At 74.3% G+C, this 25,752-nt stretch overlaps 2 protein-coding genes across 11 annotated transcripts; one reads left to right on the top strand and one right to left on the bottom strand.

Moving 5' to 3' along the window:
• Positions 1-1,888: 1,888 nt before the first annotated feature.
• On the bottom strand, positions 1,889-9,552 carry IL12RB1 (interleukin 12 receptor subunit beta 1). 3 transcript variants are annotated; one of them, XM_070058999.2, is made up of 17 exons: positions 9,488-9,552; positions 8,540-8,621; positions 8,130-8,189; positions 7,392-7,515; positions 6,895-7,058; positions 6,631-6,767; positions 6,494-6,527; positions 6,104-6,229; positions 5,705-5,787; positions 5,145-5,373; positions 4,912-5,064; positions 4,343-4,480; positions 3,973-4,125; positions 3,427-3,558; positions 3,066-3,162; positions 2,801-2,882; positions 1,889-2,435 (listed from the first exon to the last, which is right to left on the bottom strand). In XM_070058999.2, exons 2-17 carry the CDS (start codon positions 8,586-8,588, stop codon positions 2,259-2,261), a joined length of 1,938 nt encoding a protein of 645 aa, XP_069915100.1. In that variant the 5' UTR covers positions 8,589-8,621; positions 9,488-9,552; the 3' UTR covers positions 1,889-2,258. The 3 variants fall into 3 exon arrangements, with proteins under 3 accessions (XP_069915100.1, XP_089171921.1, XP_089171920.1); XM_089315794.1 differs by lacking the exons at positions 1,889-2,435; positions 2,801-2,882; positions 3,066-3,162; ... (1 more) ...; positions 3,973-4,125; positions 9,488-9,552 and having other exon boundaries at positions 4,344-4,480; positions 5,145-5,422; positions 8,540-8,672; XM_089315795.1 differs by lacking the exons at positions 6,104-6,229; positions 6,494-6,527; positions 6,631-6,767; ... (3 more) ...; positions 8,540-8,621; positions 9,488-9,552 and having other exon boundaries at positions 5,145-5,422; positions 5,705-5,785.
• A 506-nt stretch (positions 9,553-10,058) lies between these two features.
• Positions 10,059-24,816, top strand: MAST3 (microtubule associated serine/threonine kinase 3). 8 transcript variants are annotated; one of them, XM_070058995.2, is made up of 27 exons: positions 10,059-10,168; positions 12,245-12,276; positions 15,653-15,741; positions 15,865-15,934; positions 16,211-16,289; positions 16,555-16,712; positions 16,977-17,052; positions 17,403-17,612; positions 17,768-17,869; positions 18,012-18,144; positions 18,516-18,577; positions 18,732-18,817; positions 19,254-19,462; positions 19,646-19,784; positions 19,953-20,085; positions 20,260-20,425; positions 20,542-20,643; positions 20,810-20,932; positions 21,152-21,258; positions 21,527-21,648; positions 21,774-21,982; positions 22,427-22,615; positions 22,707-22,927; positions 23,008-23,130; positions 23,395-23,531; positions 23,842-24,023; positions 24,196-24,816. In XM_070058995.2, the coding sequence occupies exons 1-27, from the start codon at positions 10,130-10,132 to the stop codon at positions 24,678-24,680; spliced, it is 3,783 nt and encodes a 1,260-aa protein (XP_069915096.1). In that variant the 5' UTR covers positions 10,059-10,129; the 3' UTR covers positions 24,681-24,816. The 8 variants fall into 8 exon arrangements, with proteins under 8 accessions (XP_069915096.1, XP_069915093.1, XP_069915094.1 ...); XM_070058992.2 differs by having other exon boundaries at positions 21,774-22,033; positions 24,133-24,816; XM_070058993.2 differs by having other exon boundaries at positions 10,060-10,168; positions 24,133-24,816.
• Positions 24,817-25,752: the final 936 nt, after the last annotated feature.

The raw sequence follows: 25,752 nt of genomic DNA, 5'->3' as shown, positions 1-25,752 counted from the left end.
GCCCCCAGCATGCATGTGGAAGCCAGAGCTTCAGGCCCCGCTCCCAGCCCCCCAATGGCCAGGCCAGGCCCCCCCCCCAGCCCCTATCTATCTGGGCCAGGCCCCGCCCCCATCCCTTATCTATCCAGGTCAGACCAAGCCCCGCCCCCAGCCCCTTGGGCCAGGCCCCGCCCCCAGCCCCTGTCTATCTGGGTCAGACCAGGACCCGCCCTGAGATCCAAGACACAGGGTGTGACTTTTATTCTTTGCTTTATTTATTTGGCCGTTTTATTTATTTGGAAGATGGAGACACAGAGCCAAGTCTCCCATCTGCCCAGAGGCCCACAGCGGCCAGGGCGGGGCCAGGCTGGAGCCCGGGCCGGGAGTTCCATCTGGGTCTCCCCGCAGGTGCAGGGGCCCAAGGACTTGGGCCATCTTCCACTGCTTTCCCAGGCCACAGCAGAGAGCTGGATCAGAAGAGGAGCAGCCGGGACTTGAACCCAACACACAGACAACCGGAGAGACAGAAATTGGATTCCTTTAAGAGACAAGAATCAGTGCACGGGGGAAAATACTTGCACATCCCGGCCGTGCCCGGGTTCGAGTCCCGGTTCCAGCCCCCGCGCATGCGCACCCGGGGAGGCAGCCCAATGGCCCAGGTGCTTGGGTCCCCGCCCCCTGCCCCCTCCCGTGGGAGACCCGAATGGAGCTCCCCGAGCTCCGGGTGCTGCCCCAGCTCAGCACAGGCCTGTGAGGGAATTCACCTGCCCCACAGGACCAACAGGACCGGGGAACTGGCCGTGCCCGCCACGCGCATGCGCGCGAGAGGGCACCCGAAACCCCGGCCGTTGGCAGGTGCGCATGCGCGTACACTGAGCCGCCTCCCGGCAGGTGCACCCTGAGAGCCACGGGGAAAGGCGGGGAGCAGCTCAGGGGCCGGCATCCCATAGGGGCGCAGGTTCGAGTCCCGGCTGCTCCACCTCCCATCCAGCTCTCTGCTGTGGCCTGGGAAAGAAGTAGAAGATGGCCCACGTGTTTGGGCCCCTGCACCTGCGCGGGAGACCCGGCTGGAGCTCCTGGCTCCGGCTTTGTGCCATTCGGGAGTTAACCAGCGGATGGGAGACCTCGCTCTGTCCCTGCCGCCTCCAATTAAACCTTAAATAAATTGAACAGCTGCTCCCTATGGGATGTGAGTAAACTGGGGGGCGGGGACTGAGCCGGCGCGGGCTGGGCCAGGGCTGCGCGGTCACTGCCCGGGGCGCTGGCCGAGCCACGGTCCGGTCCGGCGTCAGCTCTGTCCGAGCCTGGCCGGGGCGGGGAACCCCATCCTGGTCTCCCACGGGGCGCAGGGCCCGGGCACCTGGGCCGCCCCCGCAGCCATCACGTCTCAGCAGCCCACGCAGGACCCAGGACACGCGTGGGGGTCCAGGCTCGGCGGGACCCAGGCCCGCGGCCCCCCACGGCGGGGATGGGGCGCCCCGGGCCCAGCCGGAGCGCCGCGCACCCCCATCCCAGCACAGGTCCCTGCCCGCGGGGCTGCGTCCGCGCCTGGGCTGTGGCTGCTCCAGCGTCCGCCGGCGGGCGCCTGGGCCGGGTCCCCCACCCCCGGGGGTCCTGGGCTGAGCCCCTGGCCCAGCCCCTCTGGGGACGGCAGGGCGGGAGCGGAGCCACAGCGCCCGGGTCCAGGTCAGTGCGAATGGAAACGCGGGATTGGCTGGCGACCCGGGCATGGGCGGGGCTGGGACGGAGCCGGGCCCTGGGCTGTGCACGACCCGCTGCTGCCCCCTGGCGGCCGAGGCAGGGAATTGGCGCCGCCTGCATGGGCAGGTGGGTGCGAGGCCTCAGCTGGGTCTGCGGAATCAATGAGTGAGTGAGTGAGTGAATGAATGAGTGACTTCCTAGGCCATCTGGGGATCTGGGAGCACACGGCCCGAGAGCAGACGGGTTTATTAAAGGCTGAGACCCCTCCCCACCAGGCCCATTTCATGGGCCGGCAAACTGAGGCTGGGGAGATGCTTTGGCTGTGGCGGGGCCCTGGGATCCCCCGAAGCCCCTGCAGCCTCCACTCCCAGCTCCCCCGCCCCAAACAGGCCAAGGCCAGGGCCGCCCACCAGGCGCAGCTACCGCTTCCCGGCGGTCTCAGGGTTCCCGCCCAGGGAAGAGGGGCTGGGGGGGCACTGGGGCCCCGCCGTGAAAGCCGAGCCCTGCACCTGCTGAGGACGGGCTGGGTATACAGCAGGCGCTCAATACCCGGCTGGGGTTTCCATCGGCAGTGGCCTTCAGGCCGGCGGTCCTGCGACCTCGGCCTCATGGTGGCCGCATGTGTCCAGGGTCGGCTCGGCAGCTCCGCCGGGCACCTCCAGCCCCTCGCTCTCGTCCTGAGCCATCTCGACCACCAGGGCCTGCTGTGGGGACACCTCTTCTGGGAAGTCCGCCGGGCTGCTCCACAGCCAAGTCTGGAGAGAGAGGGGCCCTGTCTCCCCGTCCACACAGGCCTGGCCCGATCATAGGGCTGGCCAAGGGTGCAGGACCCCGGCCTGGCCAATCAGAGCGCGCCAGCCCCTGTGGCTCAGCCATTGGCTCAGGGGTGGACCTCGGACCCGAGCTGGGCCAATCAGCGAGGGCCCTGGGAGCTTTTTTGGCGCTGGCAGCTGGGGGAACTGGACAGGGTGGCGGGAGGCGGAGCTCTGGGTCCAGCCCCGCTCAGGCCCCACCCCTGGGTCAGCCTCACCCCTGCCCTAGGTCCAGCCCCACCTGGCCCCGCCCCCGCTGGAGCCCCTCCCTGCTCCCACGAGCCGTGACCGGAAGTGAAGCCCCGTACCTGCTGCCCCAGGGTGCCGGGGAGCTGCGTGGCGGAGCTGGCGCCGGGCGTGGGCAGTGGGGGGCACAGGAGTCGGGAGGCCCTGGGGGCGTGGCGGGGGTCAGGCCGGGGGCGGGGCATGGGGGTCCCATTGGGCAGGCGGTGGGGGGATCGGGGGTCCCGGTGCCCGGGGTGGGGGACGGGGTCCCAGGGGCGGGGATTTGGGGAGGGGTCCCCCAGGGCCAGTGTCCAAGCCCCCCCAGCCTCGGCCTCGCGCCCCGGTCACCTGCTCAGGCCGCGGAGCACGAGGACGCCCAGGACCACGACGCCCAGGAAGCCGCCCAGGGCAGCGAGGACGGGGACGGGTGCGGGGTGTGGTGGGGCTGCGGGAGAGCCGGGGGCGGGGCCGTCCGTCAGAGCCAACGCCCGCCTCCGCCGGGCCTCATTGGCTGAAAGCGTGGACGCCCGCCCCCGCCGGGCCTCATTGGCTGGGGCGGTGCCGTCCTTCAGCGCGGACGCCGGGATTTGGGATTTGCAGGACGAAGAGGAGTTCGAGAACAAGGACGGAGAGGCGGGGAGGGCGGGGGAGGGGCGGGGAGGGTCCCGCGCTGTGCACGCTGTGCATGCCGGGTGGACCCCGCACTCACCGAGGCGGAAGCGCTGGGGCTGCGTCCAGGCGCCCTGCAGCCACGCGGTGTCCGCCCGCACCTGCACCACGTAGGCGCCGGCCTGCAGGCCGCGGAGCGTGCGCTCGGTCAGGGCAGGGTCCTGGGGCCACTCTGGGGGCGGGCGGGGCGGGCTGAGGGCCGGGGGCGCTCTGAACACGGGGGTCCTCCAGCCCGCCCCGGAACCGACCCACCTCCGCCCCCAGCACCGGGGCCGGGGGACGCCACACGGCAGCTCACTGCCCCAGCCTCCCAGCCCCGCCCCAGCCCCGCCCCGGGACCGGCCTCAGCCCCACCCGGACCCGCCTCCCAGCCCGCCCCAGCCCCACCCACCACCTGGGACTCCCCCCACACCACACAGCTCACTGCCCCAGCCTCCCAGCCCCGCCCTGGCCCCGCCCCCCAGCCCCGCCCCAGCCCCACCCGGACCCGCCTCCCAGCCCGCCCCAGCCCCACCCACCACCTGGGACCCCCCCACACCACACAGCTCACTGCCCCAGCCTCCCAGCCCCGCCCACGCCCGCTTACCCCACACGCGGCCGCCGTCCTCGCGCAGGCGCACCACGTAGCGCTCTAGGACGCCAGGGCAGCCGCCCAGCGCCGACGGTGCCCAGCGCACGGTGACCACGCCACCGCCCAGGGTCCGCAGGGAGACGCGGGCCGGCGTCCCCGCGCGGGAGGCTGCGGGCGGGCGGGCGGCCCCTGGTGGTCAGGACGGGCAGCGCAGCCGGGAGCCGACCCAGAGCCGGGCTCACACAGGGCCCGGTCCCTCCCAGACCCCCTCACAGATCCCCGCCCAGGCACCTGGCCCCCTCCCCGCCCAGCCCCACCCCCTCCCAGACGCCCCACTCCTCCAGACCCCCGCCACGCCCCCTCCCAGACCCCTGCCCCGCCTCACCATTGCCACCGAAGATGTGCGTGGCCAGCACCGTGGACCATGCCGTGGGCTTCTGGGGCCGCAAGGACGCCAGGACGGTCACAAGGTAGCACCGCTCCTGCCACAGATCCCCGGCTCCCGGGCTCCAGCTGTGGGTCGCTGAGTGGACAGGTGGGGGCCTGAGGACCACTGCCCCTGGCCAGCAACCACCGGACAGAGAGCTCCTACTCGGGCTGCAAAGCCCTAGCCACAGCGCCCCTCCCAGGCCTGTCAGCAGCCGAGCCCCGCCCTGCCCGAGCTTATGGGGGCAACAGGGCCGGTGTCAGCCGGGGGCGAGGAGGAAGAGGCAGAGGAGGATGGAGAGTGGCGGCAGCCCGTGGGCCATCCCAACCCTGGCCCCGGCCCCCGTCCTAGCACCCGCCGGCTCCCAGCGGCCTGCGCGGCGGCTCAGGTTTTACGGCTCCGGGAACCTCGCTCTGCGCCCCCTGCCGGTCGGGGCCAGGAGCACAGCGGCGGGACCGGTGGCCTGGGGCGCCGGAGGTCGCGCGCGCGCCCCCTGCTGGTCAGGACCGGGAGCACAGCGGCCGTACCTGTGCCCGCGCTCTCAGCCCACAGCCTGCAGCCGGCCGCGCGGGAGTCCAGGAGCGGCCGCCACTCGATGCAGTAGGTGGTGCCGGGGGCGCGGGCCGCCCAGCGCAGGGTGGTCCCGTGGGCGTCCACGCTGACGTTCCGCAGGCCTAGGGCTGGGCAGGCGGGGCTGAGCTGGGGCTGTGGCCTGAGCCGCCCCTCCCTGCCTCCTCCCCTCCCGCTCCGCCCCCCGTACCCGTGCCCGTGTCCGCCGGGATGTGCCAGCTCTGGCCGGGGCGCGGGCCCAGGCGGTGCTGGGCCACGAGCGTGAGGTTGTAGGCGGCGGCGGCGAGCAGCAGCCTCCGGTCCAGGCGCAGGGTCCGGGCGGGGTTCGGCTGGCACGGGCAGGACAGCATGCGGAGCCGGACCACGTAGGAGACAGGGGCGGGCCCGCGGCAGCCGGCCGGGAGCTCTAGCGGGGGCGGCTGCGGAGAGCAGGGGGGTGGGCGCGGCTGCTGGCGCGGAGGAGGCGGCCTGGGGGTGCACAGGCCCGTGCACTGGTGTGGGACCCGGATGAGGCTCCTGGCCCAGCCCTGGCCAGTGGGGCCACCTGGGGCGTGAACCAGGGGATGGAGGGCCCCTCCTTCTCTCTGCCCCCTGCCCCCCGCCCGTGGCACTGACCCCGGCCCCGGGACCCGCGGACCCCACCACCGCCCCGGCCGCCCACACTCACGACCCCCAGCCCGTGCACCCCGCCCCTGCGCACCGCGGCACTGACCCAGCCTGCGCCCTGCGCCCTCCGCCCCCCCCCCGTACCTCCCCCTGCAGGCTCAGCCGCCTCCTCCCGTCCGGGCCCAGCGGCTCCACGCTCGGCCAAATTGCGGGCTTGGGGAGCTCCTCTGTGGGGGTGGGGGCACAGGCAGGGGCGCTGAGCCCAGGGCCGCGGCGGAGCCCCTTCCCCTCCCTGGGGCGACCCCCGCGCCGACCTCCGCGGCCGACCCTGCGGGACCCCGGCTGACAGCTCCCAGGGAGCGTGCGGAGGGCCAGGCCCGTCCCGCCCCTTTCTCCACCCTACCATGCCCACGCCCCACCCCTACAAGCCCCGCCCCGCCCCGTGCCTTCGCCAGGCTCCGCCCCATGCCGCCCATCCCTCGCTCCGCCCATGCCACGCCCACACCAGCCCTGGCCCCGCCCCGTGCCTTCGCAGTCGCTCACCCGGCGGCACGCACACGGGGGCGCTCCAGCTGCTCCAAGGGCCACCCGGGGCCCCCGACCGCAGACGCCGACGCCGCACCTGCACCTCCTGGGCCGCGGCCGCCTCCAGGGGGCACTCGCAGGACTCTGGGGGCGGCAGTGCGGTCAGCCTCCAGGCTGGACTCAGACCGCCATGCACGCATTAGACGCCACCTGTGTACGGGGCTGTGTGCAGGCCGTGGGGCCAGTGCAGGGACAGGCGCGGTCAGCCTCCGGGCTGGACTCAGACTGCCGTGCCCACATTAGATGCCAACTGTCTTCGAGGCAGCCCGCATGACCCGCGCCGCCCACCCCAGCGGCCACTCCTTGCCCAGGGCCCGCACACATCCGGCGCCCACTGTGTGCACTCACCGGAGTCGGCATCCTGCTGCGGGCCGCAGTCGCCCTGGAACGAGAGCGCAGGGGCAGAGGTCGTGGCCTGGGTGAGGGTCGTGGGTGGGGCGAGCGGGGGAACTGGGCGGGGTCGTGGCAGGCGGGCGGGGACTCACCACCTCCCAAGGGCTGCCCGGGGTCCGGCGGCGGAACTGCAACTCTGAGGGCTCGGAGTCGGCTGCCGGCCACTCTATGCGCAGGCGCCCCTTGGTCCTCAGCAGTCGGGGGTCTCCCAGAGGGGGGTCGTACCTGACTGGGGGCGGGGTGGGGCGGGGTGAGCGACTGCCTGGCCCCGCCCCTGTCTACCCTGGATGGCCATGCCCCTCCTGCCTGGCCCCGCCCTGCCTGGCTTGGCCCCGCCCCGCCCCGCCCCCGCTCACCCCAGCCGTGCAGCCGCAGCGTCACGTGCGCCGATCTCTCCGTGCGGTTGGCCACGCGCGTCTCCACCCAGAGCGAGACGGCGTCGAGCACGCGCACCCCGTCCTGGTCCGAGAACTGCACGCGCGTGGCCGAGCCCGCAGCGAAGTAGCAGCAGCGCCGGAGGCTGGGGGCGCGGCGGGGTTAGGGGCGCAGCGGCGGGAGCCTCCCGGCCACGCCCTCCCGGCCCGGCCACGCTCAGACCACGCCCCTAGCCGCGCCCCCTGGGGGGTCTCCCCACCCCGCCTCTCGAGCAGGTGTCAGGACGCGGGTGCGGGCGTTTGGGGAGGTGGGCGGGGATTGTGGAGGGTGGGCGGGGTCGCCCTGCTCACCGGCTCCACAGGTAGTGCTGCGCCCCGCCGGCCCCGGCCACACCCCCCACCCCGCCTCCCGGGCGGGCGTCAGGGCTTTGGGGAGGTGGGCGGGTGTCGGGGGTCTGGGCCGAAGTCGCCCCGCTCACCAGCTCCGCAGGTAGTGCTGTGCCCCCGCCGGCCCCGCGTAGCGCCAGGTGCACTCATAGCCCGCGCCGGGGACGCGGTAGCAGCTCAGGTCCCTGGGGCCCGAGGGGGGGTCTGGGGGCGACTCTGGGGTGTGGGAGGAGAGGAGAATGACGTGGGCCCCAGGACGCCCCGCTCCCAGGACGCCCCGCCCCCAGGACGACCTGCTCCCAGGATGACCCCCGCCCCCAGGACTCCCCCCGCCCCCAGGACGACCCCGCCCCCAGGACGCCCCGCCCCCAGGACGACCCGCTCCCAGGATGACCCCCGCCCCCAGGACGACTCCATCCCAGGACGACCCCTTCCCTTGTCCCAGGACGACCCCGCCCCCAGGACACCCGGCTCCCAGGATGACCCCCGCCCCAGGACGACCCCGCCCCCAGGAAGCCCCCTGCCCCCAGGACCCCCCCTCCCCCAGGACGACCCCGCCCCAGGACGACCCCGCCCCAGGACGACCCCGCCTCCAGAAGGACCCCGCCCCAGGACGACCCCGCCCCCAGGAAGTCCCCTGCCCCCAGGACACCACCCTCCCCCAGGATGACCCCTCCCCCAGGACGACCGCGCCCCCAGGACGACCCCGCCCCCAGGAAGCCCCCTGCCCCCAGGACCCCCCTCCCCCAGGACGACCCCGCCCCCAGGACGCCCCCTGCCCCCAGGACCCCCCTCCCCCAGGGCGACCCTGCCCCCAGGCGCCCCCTCACCTGCGTCAGTGTCGGGGTACGGAAGGTCCTCGTAGCAGCACCCACCGCTCCTGCAGGCGGCTGCGAAGACCCAGAGCTGACCGCGAGGCCCCCCCGGCGCCCTGCGCGGCCACGCGGCCCCCACCCACCGACCGACCCAGTCCCCACGCGGACCACGCACCCACCCAATCCCCACCCCTCTGACCCGCCCACTGACCGGGCCATCAGCCCAGCCATGCTGCCAGTGGTGTAGGCATCTGTCAATCAATGCATCCACCTGCTCACCCACGCCCCCCCCACCCTCCCCTCCGCCGGTCCCTGGAGGCCCCGTCCTAGAGCTCCGGTCTCCCATTTGACGGAGGGAAAGACCGAGGCCCCGGACAGCCCCCAGCCTCAGCAGGAGCCGAGGTGGGGATGGGGCGGGAACTCACCGCTGGGCCCCAGCGCCAGGAGGAAGACGAGGCCGAGGCTCGGCTCCATGCGACCCCGCAGCCCCCGGCCGAGCGCGGGAAACTGACCCAGAAAGGGAGCGGAAAGAGCGTCACGGACCACGGGGTGCGTCAGAGCCGGAGAAACCCAGGAAGCCAGCCTGGCGGCGGCGGCTCACCAACCACAAACCCACGCGGGGGGCAGCCGTGCTGCGGGTCGGGGTCTGGGCCCCGCGAACCCGGCCGGACCCCCGCGCCTGGGGTCCTCGTGCGCCGGGAGCCCCCTCCTCAGCGCGCCTGGGGTCCTCGGGCGCCGGACGCCCCCTCCCCAGCGCGCCCCGCCCCTCCCCAGCATGGCCTGGATTCTAGAAAGATCTCTGGGGCCCCTGATGGCACCGTCATTTCCTCCCCGTCTGGTCTGAGGGAGCCTCCCCTAGGCAGGAACCGGCGCGAACCGGCCAACCCACAGCCCGGAGGCGGGGGGTGGGGTGGGTGAGGTGGGGGTCCTGGTTCCCCGGTCCAGGGAGGGGGCGGCGGCTGGGGAAACTGAGGCCCGGGCGGGGGGCGGGGGACAGCAAGTGCAGCCTCGCCGGCCCCGCCCCGCCCCCAGGCGCTGGGCTCCGTGGGCAGCTGGGCTGCCGGGGACAAAGACGCAGTGTCCAGGGCCTGGCACAGGGTGGACGGGGCCGCGACCCGCGAGGCGGGCGGGGGGCGGGGGAGGCACAGTGGGGCGCAGACCCCCCCGGGGATCAGGGACTCCTGGGAGGCAGGGGGCTGCGGTGCACTGCGCTAGCACCAAAGGGCTGCCTGGAGGAGGCGTTTCGGCCAAGGCTGCTTTGGAAGATGGGCGGGGACTCCGTGGGTGGGGGGGCGGTGAGCAGGGAGGACCCCGGCCCAAAGCCAGGGTCCCTGGGAGACGCCCTGGCCCAGCCTCTCCCCTGCCCCCCCTACCTCTGCTCACGGTCCCACAGGGCCCCAGCGCCCGGAAATCAGAGCTTCCGGCCCCGCCTCCCCGGGCTCCCACAGCGGGTGTTGAGGCGTGGATAGGAGTTTGCCGGGAGCTTAGAGGCGGGGAGGGGCTCCTGGGACCCCTCCCCGGGGCGTTCCCGCCCGCCTCGCGGCCCCCGGGTCCTAGGCAGTCTCAGAGCAGCGTCTGATTGGTTGACCGCCGGCCGACCTGGCCAATCACAGAGAGGCCTGGGGGGGCACAGCCCGGCCGCCTGATCCCGGGTTCGAATCCGGCCCTGTGGCCTGGGAAACCGGGATGCAGCCGTGGGCCCCGCGCATTTGGGCAGCGGGCGGCGGCTCTGTCCGCTTCCCAGAGTAAAAACGCGAGACTCGAGGGTCTTCGTTAACTTGGTTTCGGGGACGGGGCCGGGGCCGCCGTGCTGCTGGCCCGGGACGCGGGCGAACCTCGCCGGGCCTCAGTGGCTCCATCCGGAGAATGGGGACCCAGCAGCTCCGAGGCCCCCGAATTCCGCGGGCGGTCACTGCCCAGAGGCGGGGCCGAAGGGGCGGGGCCTGCTCCACCGAGGGGGCGGGGCCGGCGCGCGTCAGCTGACCGGGGGCGGGGCCGGCGGCGCGGTACCGGCGATGGACGAGCCGAGCCTGCTGCGGCGCCGCGGGCTGCAGGTGCGACCCCGGCGGGGGCGGGGGGCGCGGGAGGGGCGGGGGGCGGGCGGCGCGGGCCCCGAGCGACAGCCGGGAGCCGTCGGCGGGGGCGCTCGGCCCGGCGCGAGCAGCGCAGCCCCTCGCCCGCCGTCTGTGGCGCCCGCGGTCACAGTCCCGGGCCGGGGAGAGACCACGGCGGCAGGCAGGGGGCCGGGGGCGGGGGCGGGGGGCGGCGGGCGGCGGGCAGGTGCGGCTGTGGCTTGGCCAGTGTCTTGGCCGGGGGCCGGGGCGGGGACAGCGGCGGCCGCGGAGCCCCAGCCTCAGTTTCCCCGTCTGCAGCCCCCAGGGCGGCGACTGGGGGGCCCCAGGGTTGCGCAGCGCCGCTGGGGGGCTCGGGTAAGGGGGGCGCCCTGTACGGGGTGGCGGGGAGCCAGGACCCCGGCCCCAGCCAGGGCGTCGGGGGCAGCGCCATTGGAGGGGGCGGTGCAGCTGGGGGGGCCGCTCTGCCCGCAGCCCCAGCTCCGCGCCAGCCCCGCCTTCGGCCTCTGAAAATAGTGACGCCGCCCCCGGCGAGGCAATGGGGGCGCGGCTGACGTCAGAGAGGGGCCAGCTGCTGGGGTGCGGGGGGGGGTGTCAAAGCTTCCCAGATGGCCTCACGGACCGCAGACCCAGCCAGTGCTCCCCTGACCCGGGACGCAGGGAATGCTGGGCAGCGGCCGACAGGTGCAAAGGCCCTGGGGCAGAGAGCCGCACCTGTTGACCCGCGGTCATGGCAGTGCTGAAGCCGGGAGTTAGGGCTCCCCAAGGGCGGCGGGGCGGGACAGCTGAGTGGGGGGCTCAGAGGAGCTGGAGCTCGAACCCGCGCGGGTCTGGGCCTGACTGGAGACCCCCCCTCAAGGGGCATGGCGCCCCCCAGTTAATCAGGAGGCAGGCTGCTGCTGCGAGCCAATCAGCGGCCCCGGAGGCGGGCGGGAGGTCAAAGAACCTATTCATAAAGCTGAGCGGCAGCCCCGGGTCGGGCGCTGATTGGCCAATGCGGGTCGCGTCCGTCCAATGGCAGGTGGCGGGGTTGGGCGGGACGAGGACCAGGGCCCGGGTTAGGCTGGGCCCAGTGTGCGGCTTTCCAGGGCCCTGAGCGCGAGCGGTCACCGCGGACGGGGTCGGGGTTGGGGACAGGGGGCCGCGCCTGGTCTCCTGGAGGGGGGCACCCCTGCCTGCACTGGGCCCCGCGGGCTCTCCTCCTCCGGGAAGCCCTCGGGAACTACTCATCTCCGGGGCCCCAACCCCCCACCTCTCTCGATGGGGCTGGAGCACAGATGGGGGGCCCAGAAATGGGGGCCTAGGGGAATGAGGGCCCAGAAACGGGACCTTGGGGTTGGGGACCTCCCCACATTTGTTTGGGAAGCAGATGGCGCGGGGGTGGCCCTGGGCACATGGCCCACAGGGTGCCCCTACTTCGCCTCTCCAGCCCTGGACATTCGGGGGGGGTGCTGTGGCCAGCGCCACGGAGCCCAGGTCCGGCCCTGACCCCCACCCCCCACCAGCGCCCCCGTCGGACACGGAGGCCGCAGGTCACTGGGCAGGGTCAGGGTGACACCGGGCCGGTGAGCCCTGATGTCCGGCTGGGTCCCCCGTGTCCAGGCTCAGGCACGTCCGGCGCTGGGTATCCCCCGTGTCCGGGGCCCCGACGTCCGGCGCTGGGTCCCCAGTGTCCAGGCGCAGGCTGTCCGCTGAGCCCAGAGCACAGAGGTCGGGAGGAGACACTGCGCAGTAGTGAGCGCCCTGTGTCCCGGGGTATTCAAGACTGCGGCCCTGGGTCCTTCTGATTGGCTTCGGGGCCGCTGACGTCAGAGGTTTCCATGGCGACCGCCCTGCAGGGCCGTGGGCAGCCTGAGCCCAGCGCGGCAAAAATAGAGACGGGGGTGGCACCTCGGTGCGGCCAGGAGAATGGGCCAGCAGCCCTGGGGGCGGGGCCTCCCGTAGAGGCCTGGACGCTGCAGGTGCAGAGGCTGGGGGCGTGGTCCGGGGGGCGGGACGGGGTCAGGGTCCGAGGACAGGGGCGGGGCTTCCCGGGTGACCCCCGTTCTTGTGTTACAGAAGGAGCTGAGCCTGCCTCGCCGGGGACGCGGGTGAGTGCGGGGCCGGAGGGTGGGGCGCGTGGAGGGGTGGGGCCTAGCGGGAGCCCCACCCACGGCAGCCGACTTGGATGCTCCCGCGCTGGGCCGGGGGCGGGGCACAGGTTGGGGTGGGGCCTGGCACGAGCCCCTCCCACTGTCGTGGGGTGCTCACCCCTCTCGGATCAGCTCAAGTCCCTGAGGACCCTGCCTGTGGAGTTCCCAGAATGCTCCTGTCCAGTGGCAGTGTGGCCAGCCCGCCTTCGGGGTCCGTGTCTGCCTGAGTTGGGGGCTGGATGCACCTCGGGGTCCCGGATGCACGAGCTGGGTCCTTTGCTCCAAGCCCGCTCCCCACCACCCGCGCCGCCGCCACCGGGGAGTCCTCCGGGGTCACCAGCGTGGGCCCAGGTCAGGGTCGTCAGGGTCGGGGGGCGGCCTCTGTCTCCGGGCACCCGCAGCCCCGGCAGGTGAGTGACAGCTGACCGACAGGTGCAGGGTTCCCAGGACCCGTTGAGCGCCGGCTGTATACCCGGGGCCCTGTTCCCGGGAGGAAGCCATCGGGGGTTGGGCCATGCCGCGGACCGCCCAGGCCTCCCTGCACCCGAGGCCCAGGGCGGGTGTCTGTCAGTCATTCACACGCTAGTGCGAGTCAGCCGCTAGCGGCTAGTGGGGAGTAGACGGGACCGACCGTGCGCCGGGGGCCGGGGCGAGTGGACGGTTAAAGGGGCCCCGCCGGGGTGGGGAAGGGAGGGCGCGCCCCCGTCCTTCGGTCACTCCAGTGCCTGGGCCCTCACTGCCGCTCCCAGGGCCTGCGAGAGCCGAGATGGGACCGGGACCCGGGGTCTCGGGGGCGCAGCTCGGTGAAGCCCCCCAGCTCTCCTAGGGAGATCCAGGGTCCGGGTTCCCGGGCCGGGGTCTCTAGGGAGGAACCGAGGCCACGAGGACCCCGCCCCAGGGGAAGAGGGGAGTGGGCGCGGCGCGGAGCTGGTGCGGAGGGCGCTGCAGGGCCCACGGCCACCAGCAGGGGGCAGCAGAGTCGCCGCCACGGGCGAGCCAGGCCGTCACTCCGCGCCTGCGGGGAGGAATCCGTCCCGGACCCCGGACCCCGGACCCCGGCCCCCTGCACGCTCCCGCGCCCCGGGGCCAGGGCTGGGCCGGGAGCTGCAGCTCCATCCGGGTCTCCCACGCGGGTGCGGGGCTGCTGGGCAGGGAGCCAGCCGGGAAGTGCACCGGCCGGGTCTCTCTCGAACCGGCGCCCCTGCGTCCGGCTCGCGGTGGCCCCTCCTGGGGGAGCCCTGGCCCCCGCCGGGCCCTCCGGCCGCGCACGGGCCCTGCCCCGGCCCGGGGGTGCTGGAGCCGGCTCAGACCATGGCGCAGTAGGGAACACAGGCTGCGGCCACGCCGGCCCTGGCGGCCCCTGGGGTCTGGGGCGCTGGGGCGGGGTCGGCGGGGGCCGAGTCTGGAGCGAGGAGACGGGACCCCGCGCAGGGCGCGGGGGGCGAGCGGCAGCCGACCCCGCCCCGCCGACTGTAGCGGCGCCCGCCTTGTGCCCATTCGCCCAGAGCCCTGGCAACGCCCCGCCCCCTGCCCGCGGCCCTGGCAACGCCACGCCCCCGCCCTGTCAGCGCCCCGCCCACTGCCGGCTCGCTTCCTCTTCGCTGTCCCTGTCCCCGGCCGCCCCGGCCCCGCCCCATGTGGGTGGAGCTCCCCAGCTCCAGCGCCCACTTCCTCCTCGCTGGCCACGCCCAGGCTCCGCCCCTTGTGGGTGGGGCTCCCCAGCTCCGGCGCCCACTTCCTCCTTGCTGGCCCCGCCTCGCCCAGGCCCTGCCCCCGGCCGCACCGGCCCCGCCTCCGTGTGGGCGGAGCTCCGACTCCGGCGCGCGCTTCCTCCTCGCTGGCCCCGCGCGGCCCCGCGCAGCCCCGCGGCGGCGCCTCCCGCCCTGCGCGGCTCGCGGGGTCCGGGCCTCGGGCGGCGGCGCCATGTCGGACCCCAGCTGCTGGACGGCGGCGGCGCCCGGGCCCCGGAGCCGCCTGGCCAAGGGCGCGCTGCTGCAGCGCTCCAAGAGGTGCGGGGGGCGCGGGGCGGGCGGGGGTCTCGGCGGCGCCGCGGGGTCACATCGGGGCGCGGGGCGGGCGGGGGTCTCTGGGTGGGCGGGGTCTCGTGGGCTCTAGCTGGGTTCGCACCGGGGCTGCTGGTGGCGGGCGGGCTGGGGTCTCGGGTCTCAGGGGCGAGCGCGGGGCTCCGACCCCGATCCGCAGGCAGAGCTCAGACCTCGCCTCCGCCCGCCGCCTGATTTCTAATTCTCCCGCCGCGTCCTGGGCCCTGGCAGACCTGGGGGGGCTGGGGTAAACAGTGGGCGCTCAGTGGAAGCTGGGGAGGTCGGGGTCGGAGGCGGAGCACGCGGCTGTCCCGGGAGGGGGCGGATGTGGCCAGGGGGTGGGCAGGAAGCTGAGATCGGTTCTCGCTTTAGCTTCTGCGCCCGTGGGCTGTGGCTGGGCCCGGCCCGGCCTCGGTGTCCCCGTCCGCGAAATGGGCGCAGCTGGGGCTTGGGATAAGCCCCGTTCGGACCTTGAGTGTCGCCGGCCGGGAGGGGGGCCAGGCCCGGGGCGCCCCTTCCCTGCGGTGGGCTGACCTCGCCTGCCTGCCGGGGCGGGGGGCGCCGTTTCTGCTCCCCCCACCCGCCCGGTGCAGCTGCGGAGCTGCGTTGGCGGAGGGAGGGGGCGGAGCGCGCGGCGGGAGCGGCGGTTGCCAGGCAACCGTGGGCGGGGCGTGGGGGGCTGCTGTGCAGCGTCCCCGAGCCCTGGGGTCTTGGGGGGCCCGGGCCATGGGGTCTGGGGGGCCTGGGCGGGAGGGTCTGGGGGCCCTGGGCCGGGGGTTCTTGGGGGCCCTGGGCTGGGGGTCTTGGGGGCCCTGTGTCTCCCACATCCCTGGGCCCTGGGGGTCTTGGGGGCCAGGGGGTCTTGGGGGTCCTTGTGTCTTCCACGTCCCTTGGCTGTGGGGTCTTGGGGCCCTTGTGTCTCCATATCCCTGGGTCCTGGGGGTCCCCTGTCTCCCAGCTTCCCTAGGCTGGGGGGTCTTGGGGGTCCTGGGCTGGAGGGTCCTGGGGGGCCCTGTGTCTCCCGCGTCCCTGGGCCGTGGCCGGGTTCCACCTGCGTGTTACTTGGGGGTCGTCCCCGCGCCGGCCGGGGCTGCCTGAGGTTGGGGCCAGGGTCCGTCCATGCCCGCCTGCTTGGCCGGTGCTCCCGGCCCCGGGCGGAGCGCGGAGTCCACCGTGAGGCCGCGTGGGCACGCAGGGCCTTGAACGCCGGGCGGGCTGGGGTCTGTCCACCACTTCCCGTCCTGCCCTGGGGCGGGCCGGGGTCCCCGCGCTCAGCGCCCCCTACCCCGCAGCTGCCGCAGCGGGAGCCGCCGGAGCCTGGTGGTCGGAACGCCGTCGCCCACGCTGTCGCGGCCGCTGTCGCCGCTGTCGGTGCCCACAGGTGAGTGCGGGGCGAGGGTGAGTGCGGGGTTGGGGGGCCGGGGACGCCGACCCCGCCCCTGCCCCGCTGTTCTGACCCCGCCCCCTGTTCTGACCCCGCCCCTGCTCTGGCCTCGCCCCGCAGGCGGTAGCCCCCTGGACAGCCCCCGGAACCTCTCGGCCGCTGGTGCCCTCGGCTTGCCCTTCGCCCGCAGGTGAGTGGGCCCCTTGTCGGGAGTGGGGGGCTGGGGCGGCCATGCGCGCTGCCGACCTGTCCCCTCCCCTCGGTAGCCACGCCCCACGCCCACCCCGGGCCGCCCTGGGAAAGTTGCTCCACTGAGCGTTTGCGGACTTATGGGACGCCTGCTGTATACCGTGCCGGGCACGAGGCCTGGTCGGGTGGCTGCTGCAGTCCGGGAGGGCTCCCTGGAGGCAGCGCACAGCGGGCTCGCTCTGCCCGGCCTCCGCCCACAGTCCTGTCTCTCCCACAGGGCCGACGGCAGGAGGTGGTCCCTCGCCTCTCTCCCGTCCTCTGGCTATGGCACCAACACGCCCAGCTCCACCGTCTCGGTAACCGGGGAGATGTCCGCGGGATTCCCCCAAGTGTCGATTGCTTATTCACTCAGCAAAAGTCCAGGCTGCCCCTCCAGGCCCCGGAGAACCCAGCTCGGGGGCCGCCAGGACCTGGACTGGGGGCCCGGGGCTCCGGGGGCGGGCAGGGGGGCATGGGAGGTGGGGTTGTACGGGATGCACAGGAGCTGGGCGCGAGTCGGCCAGCCCGGGCGCGGGGGGCGCTGCGGTCCTGGCGCGGTGCTGACCCCCTGCCGCCCCCCAGTCCAGCTCGTCCTCCCGGGAGCGGCTGCACCAGCTCCCGTTCCAGCCCACGCCTGATGAGCTACACTTCCTGTCCAAGCACTTCCGGAGCTCGGAGAGCGTGGCGGATGACGAGGGCGGGCGTTCGCCGCGCCTGCGGCCCCGGTCCCGCAGCCTCAGGTGTGGCCTGACCACCCCCCGCCAGAGGCCCCCCACCCCTGTCCTGGGCCCAGAGCCCACCCCTCCAACCCAGAGCCTCCTCCCCGGCCCAGAGCCTCCCTCGGCAGAGGCCTCCCCATCCTGGCCCCAGAGCCCACCCCTCCAGCCCAGAGCCCTCTCCCTGGCCCAGACCCCCACCCCCGTCCAGAGCCCACTCCCTGGGCACGACCCCCTCCTCGGGCTCGACACCGCGCCTCACGCTGAACCCCCCCCCCCCCCCCGCAGCCCGGGCCGTGCCACCGGCTCCGTGGACAACGAGATCGTGATGATGAACCACGTGTACCGGGAGCGCTTCCCCAAGGTGGGCGCCTCCCGGGTGCGCATGCGCAGGCGGCAGGGCTGGTGCCGCGGGCGCCCCTAGCGGTGACTTCGCCACGGTGCACCCAGCTCCTGCAGCCTGGTCCGCGCCTCGGGCCTCTGGCCCCTAGCCCTGACCCCCGTCCACCGGCTTGGCCTGGCCCCTGACACCCGTAGTGCAGCCCCTGTCCCCCGGCCCGACTCCTGGCCCTGGCCCCTGACCCCTGGCTCCGTCCCCCTGTCCCTCGGCTTGGCCCCTGACCCCCGTCCCCCAGCCTGGCCCGGCCCCGACACCCGTACTGCGTCCCCCGTCCCCCAGCCTGGCCCCTGACCCCTGACCCCGTCTCCCGCCAGGCCACAGCACAGATGGAGGGCCGCTTGCGGGAGTTCCTGGCGGCCGCGGCGCCCGGCGCCCGGCTGGCCCTGGCCGACGGCGTCCTGGGCTTCGTGCAGCACCAGATCGCCGAGTTGGCGCGCGACTGCCTGGCCAAGTCGGCCGAGGCCCTGGTCACCTCCCGCTACTTCCTGGAGATGCAGGACAAGCTGGAGAGGCTGCTGCAGGAGGTGCGCGGGGGCGGGGCCTGAGGCGGGGGCGGGGCCTGGCTGGGTAGGCGGGGCAGGGCATGGGGTGGGGCCTGGGTGGGGAGGGGCCTGAGCTACCTGGTTGGGCGGGCGCTCCCCGTGAGGCCCCGCCCCCGCCGACGGCCCCGCCTCCCCAGGCCCACGAGCGTTCGGACAGCGCGGACGTCGGCGTCATTGTGCAGCTCGTGCGGAAGCTGCTGATCATCATCGCGCGGCCGGCGCGGCTGCTGGAGTGCCTGGTGCGTGCAGTGGGGGCACGTGCGGGGCGTGGGGCCCGGGGCCTGGTGCGTGCAGTGCGGGCGCGTGCGGGGCGTGGGGCCCGGGGCCTGGTGCGTGCAGGGCCCTGCGCGCAGCCGAGGCCTGGCTGACCGCTCCCCCCAGGAGTTCGACCCTGAGGAGTTCTACCACCTGCTGGAGGCGGCTGAGGGCCAGGCGCGCGAGGGGCAGGGCGTCGGCGCGGACCTGCCCCGCTACATCATCGGGCAGCTGGGACTGACCAGGGACCCGCTGGAGGGTGAGGACCGGGCTGCGGGGACGGCAGCGAGCAGGGTGCCCGCGCCGGCCGGGGTCTGGGGCTCCATCCGGGGACCTGGGGCGGCAGCGAGCTGGGGCCTGGGGCTCGAACCCGGATGCCTGGGTGTCGTGGGCGCCGCGCTGGCCATGGGGGAAATGGGCTCGGGCTGGGCTCCCTGGCCAGGTGTGGCCGAGGCTGTGGTGGGGGCTGCCCACTCGCCCTTCTAGAAGGTTCCGTACCACTGCTGAGTGCGACCGCGGGGTTGGGTGCTGAGGAGACCCCCGTGCCCAGCCCTGGAGGCTCCGGGGGGCTTCCGGTGTGGGCGGGGCCAGGCTGAGGGACCCTGTTCATGCCCCGCCCCCGTCCCGCAGAGATCCCGCCCCTGGGTCAGCTCGACGCCGGGACGCAGCCCCCAGCCCCCGAGTCCCCGGAGGTGAGCAGGAGGTGGGCGGGGCTGGAGCCTGGGTAAGAGGAAGGGAGTCCAACAGCAGCTGGGACCTGGGGCAGGCAGGGCGGGGCCAGCTCTGCACTGGGCGGGGCCTGCTCCTTACTGGGCGGGGCCCTGAGCCCGCTCTCCCCCTGCCCAGAGGCCGGCCCTGCTGGGCCCATCCCGGAGGAAGCCTTGCGAGAGCGACTTTGAGACCATCAAACTCATCAGCAACGGGGCCTACGGGTGAGTGTTCCGTCCCCTGCGGCCCCCTTTCTCAGATGGCTGCGGGAAGACTGAGGCTTGGGCAGCCCCTGCCTCAGCCCCTGGGTTGAGGACTCCCAGGGCTGGGAGGTGGAGACCAGGACCCCGCGGCAGGTGGTGGCCCGGTGCGGGGTGGGTGTCGGCGCCGTGCGGCTCCCTGGCCCGGCCCCCCCCGCCCCTGGCCTGGCACCCCCTGGCCGCCCCGTCAGCTACCTCCCGCACCCACCCCCGCCCTCAGCCCCAGCTCCCTCACTCGCCCCCCTCCCACAGCGCCCCCTGCCCCCTGGCCCGGCCCCGCCCACGCCCTCACCCCAGCCGTGTCACTCGCCCCACCCACAGCGCCCCCTGCCCCCTGGCCCGCCCCGTCAACCACCACCCCCGGCCCCAGCCCCGCCCCATCACTCGCCCCCGCCCGCAGCGCCGTGTACCTCGTGCGGCACCGCGAGTCGCGCCAGCGCTTCGCCCTCAAGAAGATCAACAAGCAGAACCTGGCACTGCGGAACCAGATCCAGCAGGTATTCGTGGAGCGCGACATCCTCACCTTCGCCGAGAACCCCTTCGTCGTCGGCCTCTTCTGCTCCTTCGAGACGCGCCGCCACCTGTGCATGGTGCTGGAGTACGTGGAAGGTGGGCGGGGCCAGGCGGGCACGGGGCGGGGCCAGGCGGGCACAGGGCGGGGGTGGGGTGAGGGGCGGGTTTTGCATGGTGCTAGAGTACCCGGAAGGTGCACGGGCGGCCCTGGCAGGGCTGAGTGAGCAGGGGGTGGGGCCGGGCAGCACTGGGCGTGGCCTGAGCCCCCGCCCCCCCCAGGCGGCGACTGCGCCTCCCTGCTCAAGCACATGGGCCCGCTGCCCGTGGACATGGCGCGCATGTACTTCGCCGAGACGGTGCTGGCGCTCGAGTACCTGCACAACTACGGCATCGTGCACCGGGACCTCAAGCCGGACAAGTGAGGGGCGGGGCCGGGGCGAGGGGCGGGGCCGCGTGGGGTGGCGCTGTGGCTGCACACAGCAGGCGCTCAGCCCCACACAGGAGGCTCTGTCCAGGATCCCAGGCTCCTGGGCGGAGGCGGGGCCCACACCCCCTCCCCGGCCTGAGCCCCCGCCACCCCCCCCAGCCTCCTGATCACCTCCCTGGGCCACATCAAGCTCACGGACTTCGGCCTGTCCAAGATTGGGCTCATGAGCATGGCCGCCAACCTGTATGAGGGCCACATCGAGAAGGACGCCCGCGAGTTCGTGGATAAGCAGGTGGGCCGGGCGTGGTGGGCAGGCCAGGGTGGGCGGGGCCTGAGAGGGGAGGGGCGTGGTGGCTGGTCGGGTTGGGGCCTGAGAGGCGTGGCTGGGCCTGTGTGGTCCGAGCCCCGCCCCAGCCCTGCAGCACCCCCCTGCGCCCCGGCCTCAGTTTCCCCCGCACCCGCGCAGGTGTGCGGCACGCCCGAGTACATCGCGCCCGAGGTCATCTTCCGCCAGGGCTACGGGAAGCCGGTGGACTGGTGGGCCATGGGCGTGGTGCTCTACGAGTTCCTGGTGGGCTGCGTGCCGTTCTTCGGGGACACGCCCGAGGAGCTGTTCGGCCAGGTGGTCAGCGGTGCGTGCCGGCGGCGGGAGCAGGGCCCACCGGGACCCATGGGCAGGGTGGGACCCACCGGGACCCCGGGACCCATCCCCGCCCTGGACCTGAACCCGGCCCTGCGCCCGCTCCAGACGAGATCGTGTGGCCGGAGGGGGACGACGCCCTCCCGGCCGACGCCCAGGACCTCATCACCCGGCTGCTGCGCCAGAGCCCGCTGGACCGGCTGGGCACGGGTGAGCGTGGGCCGGGGCAGTGGGCGGGGCTGTGGGCAGGGCCAGGTTGGACCCACTGGGCACGGGTGAGCGCGGGGGGTGCAGCGGGGCCTGGGGCGGGGCTGGAGTCTGGGGGTGGGGCTGGAGGCTGGACCCATGGCCTCCTGACCCGCGCATGCGCACGCAGGTGGCGCGCACGAGGTGAAGGCGCACGCCTTCTTCTGGGCCCTGGACTGGGCGGGGCTCCTGCGCCACAAGGCTGAGTTTGTCCCGCAGCTCGAGGCCGAGGATGACACCAGCTACTTCGACAGTGAGTGACGGGGGCGGCGCTGGGGCGGGGCCTGCAGTGACAGCAGGATGGGGCGGGACTCTCGCCGCCTGGCGGGCCTCCCCTGTGTGGACGCAGGACCCAGGGGATCCTCCCTCAGCCCGTCCAGTTCCGGGCTCTGGGCTTGTACCGGGCGGACCCCCGGGCCGTCGCACGGGCAGCGCCTGCCTTCGGGAGACCCCTTCCCTGTGTCGCCCGCAGCGCGCTCGGAGCGGTACCGCCACCTGGGCTCGGACGAGGACACCAACGACGAGGAGTCGTCGGCCGAGATCCCGCAGTTCTCGTCCTGCTCCCACCGTTTTAGCAAGGTGCGCAGGGCCGCGCGGGCCTGTGTCCCTGCTGCGAGGGGTCGCCTGCCTCACGCAGGAGGCGGAGGGGGGGCGAGGGAGAGCAGGGGAGAGCGAGCTCCGGTGTGCGGGCTCGGAGCTCCCAGCCGGCCAAGGCCGAAGCCAGGAGCTGCACCCGGGTCTCCCACGCAGGTGCAGGGCCCCACGGAGCTCCATCCGGGTCTCCCGCTCTTCTCCCGGCTGCAGCTGGGCGGCCGCCGGCTCCACTCGGGTCCTCTGATCCCTCCAGGTCTACAGCAGCTCGGAGTTCCTGGCCGTGCAGCAAGGCCCCGGCTTCGCGGAGAGGAGCTTCAGCGAGGATCGGGAGGAGGCCGAGGGCGCGGGCGGCCGCCGGCTGAGCACTGACATCCGGTACAGGCCTGGGGCTGCCCGGGGTCCCGGGGCGGAGGGCCGCTGCCGCCCGGAACACGGGGCAGGGCCAGGGCTGGCGCCTTCTCCGTCCACGGGGCGAAGCCGACGCCTGCTTTTCCCCGCAGCCTGCGGTCCTGGGCGCCCTCGGGTCCCTCCGGACCCTCGCCTTCGTCCCAGCCCGAGCGCGGCCCCAGCCCGAGCGTCCCGAGCGCGGTCAGCGTGGACGCCATGCCCAAGTTTGCCTTCTCCTCGGAGGACGAGGGGCCCGCGCGGCCGGTCTTCGTGCTGGGCGAGCCTGAGCCCCCGCCGCCAGCCACGCCCTCCAGCCTCTCTGGTGGGTGGGGCCCCGGGGAGGGGGCGGGGCTATTGGAGAAGGGTTTCGAGGGTGAGTAGTTCTCCAGCTACCCAGGAGTTTAAAATGACTTACTGATTTGAAAGAGGGGGAGGGGGAGAGATCTCCATCTGCTGGTTCACTCCCCAAATGGCCGCAATGGCCAGGGCTGGGCCAGGCAGGAGCCAGGAGCTCCATCCGGGTCTCCCACACAGGTGCAGGGGCCCAGGTGCCTCAGCAGGGAGCCGGGTCGGAGGCGAAGCCGGGACTCGAACCCGCGTCCGTATCAGTGGTTTCTTGCCCTGCGCTGGCCCCTAGCCGAGGCTCTCGGACAGCGGGGACCTGGGGCCCCTGGGCGTCAGCCTCTCCCGGGGAGGGAGGTGCGTGCGGCCCGTGCAGGCGCAGAGGGGCTGAGTCAGGCTGACGCCCCGCCCCGCCCATCCGCAGCCGACCCCGCCGCGCTCAGCCACGCGCGCCTGCGCAGCAACAGCACCGGCACCCGGCACTCCACGCCGCGGGCCCTGGACGCGGGCCGGGGCCGCCGCCCGGGGGGCCCGAGAGACAAGGCGGGGGGCAGCGCAGGCCGCGTGCCCAAGTCGGCGTCGGTGTCGGCCCTGTCGCTCATCGTCACCGCAGGTGCGGCGGGGGTGGCGGCCGGGGGCAGGGGGCGGCGGCTGGGGTCAGGGGCCGGCGGTGGTGGCCTTGACCCCGCGCCCCCCGCCCGCAGACGATGGCACCGGCCCCCTGAGCCCGCTGTCTCCGCGCTCGCTGTCCTCCAACCCCTCCTCGCGTGACTCCTCGCCCAGCCGCGACCCCTGGCCCGTGTGCGGCAGCCCGCGGCCGCCCGTGGTCATCCAGAGCTCGGGCAAGAAATACGGCTTCAGCCTGCGGGCCATCCGCGTCTACATGGGCGACAGCGACGTCTACGCGGTGCACCACGTAGTCTGGGTGAGTGGGGGTGGGGGTCCCGGGGGACGGGGGGGGCCGGGGTCCCGGGGGTCGGTCCTCTGACCCCCGTGTCCCCCCAGAGCGTGGAGGAGGGAAGCCCCGCCCAGGAGGCGGGCCTTCGAGCCGGGGACCTGGTCACGCACGTCAACGGGGAGTCGGTGCTGGGCCTGGTGCACAGGGACGTGGTGGAGCTGCTGCTCAAGGTACCCGCCTCTTGCAGGAAGCCCTCCCGGGTGCCCGCGCGCCTGGCCCCCTGCGGATCCGTCCTGCCCCGTGGGGCCTGGGGCGTCCGTCTCCCCCTACACTCGGCTCCCTGGGGGGCTGGGCTCCATCGGGTGGGCATTATGGGCGGGTCGTTCACTCCGGGAGTGACAGGAGGGAGGAGGGGGCTATGCGGGCGCATGCGCAGTGGGGGCTGTGACCCCCGCGACCCTGGCGCCCGGGGCCCATCACCCTCCCCCCCGCAGAGCGGCAACAAGATCTCGCTGCGGACCACGGCGCTTGAGAACACGTCCATCAAGGTGGGCCCCGCCCGGAAGAACGTGGCCAGGGGCCGCCTGGCGCGGAGGGGCAAGCGGGGCCGGCGGCGTGAGACTCAGGACAGGTGGGTGGAACCGCGCATGCTCGAGCGGCGCCTCGGGGGCGGGGCTTGGAGGACGCTGGGGGCGGGGTTTAACCCATGGGGGCGGGGATTGCATAATGAGGGTAGGGTTTGGGGTGTTGGGGCGTGGTTGTCGCCGTCGGGGCTGGGTCGGGGGCGGGGTTTGCATTCTGGGGGCGGTGTTGGGGGCTCAGGGGCGGGGTTGGGATACGGTGTGGGCAGGGTTTGCCTGCTGGGGGCAGGGTTTGCGTGCTGGGGCGGGCTGCGCTGTCGGGGGCGGGCCGTCGGGAACCCCCGTCTGTCGCCCCCCCAGGCGGAAGTCGCTGTTTAAGAAGCTCTCGAAGCAGGCGTCCGTGCTGCAGACCAGCCGCAGCTTCTCCTCCGGCCTCCACCACTCGCTGTCGTCCAGCGAGAGCCTGCCCGGCTCGCCCACCCACAGCCTCTCCCCCAGCCCCACCACGCCCAGCCGCAGCCCCGCCCCCGACGCCGCCGCAGGTGCGTGAGCGGGGCGGCCCGGCAGGGGCGGGGGCTTCCTAGGGGCGAGGGCCTGGGAGGTAGGGCTCCGGCGAGTGAGCGGGAGTTTTCCAGCTCCCGGTGTTTGCAGGTCCGGACGTGGCCGGTGGCCCCAAGGCGCCGGCAGCGCTGACCCGGGCCCTGCCGTCCACAGACAGCGCGTCCCCGCCCAGCGGCTCCCCGGGCTCCAGCAGCCCCGCGTCCCCGGGCGGCGGCCACCACGCCCGGCCCAGCTCGCTGCACGGCCTGGCCGCCAAGCTGGGGCCGCCGCGCCACAAGGCTGGGCGCCGCAAGTCCACGAGCAGCATCCCGCCGTCGCCGCTGGCCGGCCCGCCGCGCGCGCCCTCGCCGCTGCCCGGGCCCGCGCGCTCCCCGCGGCTGCTGCGCCGGGGCCAGTCGGCCGACAAGCTGGGCGCCGGCGAGCGGCCGGACTCGGAGCTCGTGGTCATGCGGCGGCTGCACCTGTCCGAGCGCCGCGACTCCTTCAAGAAGCAGGAGGCGGTGCAGGAAGTGAGCTTCGACGAGCCCCCCGAGGAGCCCCCTGACGAGCCCCCCGACCTGCCCCCGCAGGAGGCGCCCGGGGCCGCGGTGCCGCGCATCGCCGTGGAGGGCGCCCCCGGGCCCGCGGGGCGGCACTGAGTGGCCCCGCGGCACGTGCGAGGCGGGAGACCCCGAGGATCCCCGGACCCAGGCCCTGCGATTAATTTATTACTTTTTTATAAGCAATAGGCAGGCTGCGCCCCGCCCCCGCGCCGCTGGCCCCGGCCCCGCCCCCGCCCCCGCCCCGCGGGCCGGGACAACGCACTTTGGATGACGCCCCGTCTGTCCGCGCGCGCCCTTGTGTCCGCGCCCGCTGTGGCTTCACCGCATCCCGCGCCCTGGGCCCGAGGTGGGCGGGAGCCCGGGGGTCCCTGCCCCCACGCCCTGCTGCGCCCCGGCCGCCTTGAGGGTCTCAGCAGTGGGCAGGGGCAGGTGCGTCCCGGGCTGGGGCGGGGCCCGAGTGATTGGCAACCCCCCCCTTGATGTGTCTGACTCGCTGTCCGGCGCGTGGCTCGGGGACGGGGCTTTCCCACGCCCGAGCCTGGGCGTCCCCATCCAGTCCGAGACAGAGCGCAGGGGCTCAGGGGCGGCTTGCGATGCTTCTTCCCCGCCGCCGGGCAGGGGCAGGGGTGGTCGCGCGGGTCAGCCAGGCGCCGTCCTAGCAGCCCGGAGCCTCAGCCAGGCCGTGGGGCGGGGTCGCAGGAGAGGGGGGTCCGAGTGCAGCCCCAGCCAGAGCGGGCCCGAGAGACGCTGCTGCCCGCCCCGCACCCCTCCGAGACCCCCGCCCACCCAGCCCACGCCTGGTGTTGGAGGTTAGACCCAGCTATGCATGAGACGCCACCCCCCACCATGCCTGGAGCTGGCCGCGAATAAAAGCCGCATTTACAAACGGGGGTCCGTGTCTGCCTTGGTGGGGGCCACGGGTGGGCCGTGAAGGCTGCATAGGAGTTCGCGCGAGGCTGCTCCGGGCGCCAGGGGTTGGTTCCAACGGTGCCAGAATGCAGTGCGCGGCCCGAGCGCGCTCGGGTCTTTCCGGACGCGCTCGGCATCCCTCGGCCACGCCCCCTGCGCGCGTCAGCGGCATTTCCGGGAGCGCAGGGTCCCATCCGGGCTTCCGTACGCCGAGACCACTCGGCGGTTTCCGGACGCCCGCGGTCGCCATGGCAACACC

Source organism: Oryctolagus cuniculus, chromosome 16, assembly GCF_051225735.1.
Source record: "Oryctolagus cuniculus isolate XC-2025 breed Fujian yellow rabbit chromosome 16, ASM5122573v1, whole genome shotgun sequence".
NCBI classification, from domain to species: domain Eukaryota; kingdom Metazoa; phylum Chordata; class Mammalia; order Lagomorpha; family Leporidae; genus Oryctolagus; species Oryctolagus cuniculus.
Note: the sequence above shows the minus strand (reverse complement) of the source record. Positions and strands in the feature narration are given on the sequence as shown.